At 43.4% G+C, this 5,185-nt stretch overlaps 1 protein-coding gene across 1 annotated transcript in view; it reads left to right on the forward strand.

The window, feature by feature from the left end:
* The window catches only part of Pla2r1 (phospholipase A2 receptor 1), a 128,724-nt gene that overhangs the window by 19,299 nt on the left and 104,240 nt on the right, over positions 1-5,185 (forward strand). Inside the window, exon 3 of the mRNA XM_004629979.2 lies at positions 2,325-2,498. Within this exon, the coding sequence (XP_004630036.1) occupies positions 2,325-2,498 (174 nt within the window). The remainder of the gene's footprint in view (positions 1-2,324; positions 2,499-5,185) is intronic.

Here is a 5,185-nt window from a genome sequence, read left to right on the forward strand (position 1 = left end):
AAAAAAAAAAAAAAAAAAAAGAAAGAAAAGAAAAAAAGAAAGAGAGAAAGAAAAACCTAAGTTGGGAAAATCAATGGAAAGAAGAAGAAAGGATAAGAGGGAGAGAAAAGGAAAATAGAAGTGAAGGATTTCACCAAATCAAATACAGTAATGTCCCTGCCGCCATTCCTCTTACTTTAGCCACTCAGCCCCATGCGTGGAGGTGGGAAAGGACACCCACAGCCTCCTCCCTGCTGGCTCCCATCCACGTGGCACTCTGCTGCCAGGCATTGGAAGATGAATGGCATGCTACTGTCAAGGTTTATTTGGTGTGTGCCAAGCATGGCTTGTGGGAAGGATAATTTATGGGAGAACTTTCATTTTTCATAATTTTGTTATTATTTTTGTCATTTTTAAGCAGAAAAAGAGGAAGGAGAATCACATAGCTAAATTCTGACACAACCCCAACCACGTCTCTGAGAGACTGTTTTGTATCTCACCCGTTCATCATCTGAATACACATTTATCCAGCACTGACTGTTTATCAGGCACTGTGCTTCGCACCTGGTTTACAAAGGCCAGCAAGATAGAAGCACTTTCTCCCCTCACAGTGCTCTGTGGAATTATGCTTTAATGTAACCATATCCTCCAAAAATGTCTAAACCAGTCCTTGGAGGCAGAGCAAGGAACTCCTAAAGCCCAAGACAGGACCATTTCCTGTAGCACAAGGACTAAATGAAGGATCAGAGCCAGAGCAAGATGCTTTCAAGGTTCATAAAGCCAGTGCTGGAAAGGAGCACTCTGAAACCTATAGCTCTCTACAGCCAGACCACCTGGGACATGCCCAGCCTCACCAAAAACCCTGCAGTTCCAAGGAAGAATTTGGTCTTTTGCTTCGTGTTAACCTTTTAGCCATATACATATGTTAACGCAAGAGAAAATCTTCTTGCTTCTGGTAAAGGCAATGGGTCAAAGAGCAAGAACATACCCTGGCCTGAAAGACCTCTAGCTCCTAAGCAGGCCTGCTTGCTAGGCTGGCAGTATGCTGTGAGCTCATGCCAGCCCTGCAAAGTGGGGGAATCTCCATTGCTGACCCTTTTGCCCAGGAGCTATTGACTAGATTGAGGGCAGCTTGATCTCACCATAGAAAGTCCCAATTCATGAAAAAAGTTTTGATTCCTGTGTAAGACCAAGGCTGATGGCTCTTTGTAATGCTCTGATAAAGCAGCCTCTGTGTGGCCATCTCCTTTTAGGCCCCTCGAGAAACTTCGAGGCCAGCCCGTTTCACTCTTTCTCTTTTTAGACTGTTTGCCGTACTGCACCTGACTGATTCTTTAACAGTGGAAATAGAATCATCACTTTCTTATTTGAATCCTGCCAGTGGCTTCCCACCACCTTCAGAGTAAAAGCCAAAGCCTATAACAACATGGCAGAGACAGGTCTGCATGAGCAGACCTGTGGTACTTCCTTTATTTCCCTTCCCCTAGAGCCATGATGGCAAAGCTTTTAGAGCTCTCAATGACACAAACAGCCCGCTGTGGCACATCTGCATTGGTTTGCCACCACTGCCCTAGTGCTCCCTTGCTCTCCCTCATTTACCACACACACATTCTTTTCTCATCTTTTATACTTCTTGCTGTTCCTTATGCTGGAATAACCCTTTTCCTAAGCGTGTCTCTTCATCTAGATCTTATTCAGAGAGGCTACCTCACCTACAGTGGTGTCCTATCACTTCATGCACACACACACACACACACACACACACACACACAGTTCTTGCCCAATGTTATTTTTTTCATGGTACTTACTATTGCCTGAAATTGTATAGTTATTTGCATATTTGCTTTATCTTCATATCTCCCCCTAAACCACACACCAAAAAAAAAATGTATTTGTTGTTTTGTTCACTATTATCATCACAGTGCAGGGTATGTTAAATACTCAATGAATATTTATTGAATGAATAAATTAGTAAATGCCTACAGATCCATTAGGCTTTAGATTCTGATGGCTTATGTCTTTGGGGGCTGGCAGATATTTTACAGAAAAATCTCTATTAAGTTTTCGTTTTCATCCATTCACAAGTATTATGCTACTATAACAGCACATCACAGAAATATGCAGCTAGATAAATACATAAGCAAACTTTACCCAGCATTCCTTCTGAGCCCAGTGCTTGGCCTAGTCTTTTACAGACACTAGACGAACACCGGAAGGCTCCCTGAGGTTTAGCAAATGTCTGTCCCGGGAAGGCTTTCCATCAATAAAGGTGCATTAAGCAGATGATAATTTCCAAAGATGAAGCTGACACTGTAAATCTGAATTTGTAAACTCTTTTCTCCTAGATATATATACAATCAAGGGGAATGACCACGGGATGCCATGTGTATTTCCCTTCCAGTACAACCATCAGTGGCATCATACATGTATCCGGGAAGGTCGGGGAGACAACTTGCTGTGGTGCGCAACGACAAGCCGATATGAGAGAGATGAGAAGTGGGGATTTTGCCCAGATCCCAGTAAGTGTGAATCTAGTTTCCTACATGTGTCAAGGATGATTAGAGGTGTGCGAGAGCTTCCTGCTACCTTGCACAGGCAGGACCTTCCGGTCCAAGCCCAGGCCAGTGTGGGTGAGACAATCTTCCACCCCCTTGGGAGCCCCCCAACACTACGCAGCACCCCACCCCCACCCGCCTGCAGCGTGAGAATTTCTGCCACGTTCTAGGGACTCCCAGATCCAGTCCTAGCCCAGGCCAGGTGAGTGTGTGGGAGAGCTTCCTGCTACCCTGCGTGGACAGGACTTGCGGATCCAAGCCCTGGTGCAGTGTGGGTGAGCCCCTCTTCCACCCCCTTGGGAGCCCCCCAACACTCCGCAGCACCCCACCCCTACCCTGCCCGCTGCGTGAGAATTTCTGCCGCGTTCTGGGGACCCCCAGATCCAGTCCTAGCCCAGGCCCAATGAATGTGTGGGAGAGCTTCCTCTCCCCCCTAATGCACCTTGTCCCCTCCAGACTCAGCTCAGGTCTGGGGTGAAACCCTGCAACTGCAGTCCCTGCAGAGAGAATAGGGGACAGAACCACCCAGCTAATCCAGGAGCAGAACATCTTGCCAGACTTCACTTCCAAGGCAGGCAGCAGGAAGGAGCTGAGCACAGCAGCCAGACCCAAGCGAGGCACAGCTGGATAAATCCAAACTTTGTAGATCTGTACGTGAACTTCAGTAGGTGCTAAGGTTATAACTGCACCAAAGCTCTACAACAAAGTTCAGAAGGCAGTGCTACACAAAATGACAAGAAGGAGCAAAATGCAGTCTCAGACCCCAAGCCCAACCATAACAAGTGCAGAGGACACTAACACAGAACAAATTGGGAATCACACAGCTGAAATCAATGAATCAACGGCTTCTGAAATAAAGAAACAACTGCAGAAAGGTATAGAGGAACTCAGATTGGAAATGAAAAAAGAAATCTCTGAATTAATAATGTCTGCAGCAAAGAATCAAATGCAGAAACATATAGAGGAAACCCAATGCCCACCCAGAACAAGTTCAGAGGACACTAGCTCAGCTCAAATGTATGAATTAATAGTGTCGATAGTAAATAAGCAACAGCAGAAAGTCATAGAGGAACTATGAGCGGAATTTTTTTCTAGTAGCTCAGCTCAAATGTACGAATTAATAGGGTTGATAGTAAATAAGCAACAGCAGAAAGTTACAGAGGAACTCAGAGTGGAATTTTCTGAAGTAAAAAAAGAATTCTCAGGACTCATAGCATCTGAAGTAAAGAATCAACTACGGAAATATAGGGAGGAAACCCAATCTGAAAAAAAAACACTGCAGTAAAAAAATTAATAATTTCTTCTAAAGAAGACATTGATTAAAAAAAATATAGAGGAGATTAGAAAAATGACGGATTCCTTGACTGAGCAATACAGGAAAGAAATAGATCGCATGAAGCAGAGTCAAAGAGATATAGAGGAACTTAAAATCTCAATCACATGCTTGCAAAACCATTTAAGTGAAAATGAAGACAGAGTTTCAGATCTCGAAGATGCTGGTGCAGCTAGTGAAAAGATAAGAAAGGATCTCTTAAAAACAACTAGGATTCAGGAAAAAATAATCCATCACCTGCAAGATGATGCAAAGATGAACAATGTGAGACTAATAAGCATCAATGAGAAAGAAGGAGTCAATACAAATGACATTAAAAAAATATGGGCAGGACCATCAGTAGCTCACTCTTTCTCTTTTCCTTTTGTCTTTCCCTCTCCTGCATTCATCATTATTCAGCTGCCTTATAACACTTAAAAAAAAAAAAAGCTTCCTTCTAATTAGCGAGCTACCGATGGTCCTGGAAAAAATTTCCCCATAGAGGCTTGTCCCCAAAGGAGTGGAGAGTGGAGGCGAATGGAAGGCCAGCCCTGCCAGGAACTAAAGTTTGCTGGAGGAAATGATGGAAAATGACTACTGTGATATTCGGTGGCAATTCACTGGTGCTTGTCATACATTTATCTTCATAAGAACATAAGCAATTGGCTTGGTGCTGTTCCAGTGGAAGGGTGTCACGTTGGCTTGTTAATTAAATGCAGCATCGGTGCTTCCCATCTCCACCCAGTCCGAAAAAATCCAGATCTGTGTGCAGCACTCAGACCTTTCTATGGATGCAAGTGGATCTCGCACATACCACAGTCACATTATTAATGTCACCCAGAAGTTTCTTCTTTCCTGTCTTTTGTCCTGTTATCTACCTGATGAACATGGTACAAGTATTGAGAGGCATTTTCTGGATTCTTTCTTTGCTGAGAGGTTAAAAAGAATCACAGCAATTAAGAGATTTCGGGAGATGCAGAATGAGATGTTTTCATCATGGTAACATTTCTAAAACAAATGTGTTCTATGGAAGGTCACCATAGACAGATACAAGCAAGTGGAGCCTTACTGCTCGTGCTCAGAGCTGTGCACCTGCCCTCACACAGGGCCTCAGGTTAATGTTCATTTGGGGGAAGAATAGCAGTCCTGTCAAAGTAATTTTTAAAAATTTCCCAATTTTTTTTCAGTAGTGAAAGTAAATATTAGTTCAAATTGGCCTCTGTGGTCAGTCATTAGAATAGACTTAGATTATATTAATAAGACATAGTCACTGACCTCTACACTCTTTCTTTCCCCCTGAATTTCTCTTGAATTTCTTAAGGAGGGGTTTCATAAAAAG

This window comes from Octodon degus, unplaced genomic scaffold (genome assembly GCF_000260255.1).
Source record: "Octodon degus isolate 3935 unplaced genomic scaffold, OctDeg1.0 scaffold00032, whole genome shotgun sequence".
Lineage (NCBI taxonomy): Eukaryota > Metazoa > Chordata > Mammalia > Rodentia > Octodontidae > Octodon > Octodon degus.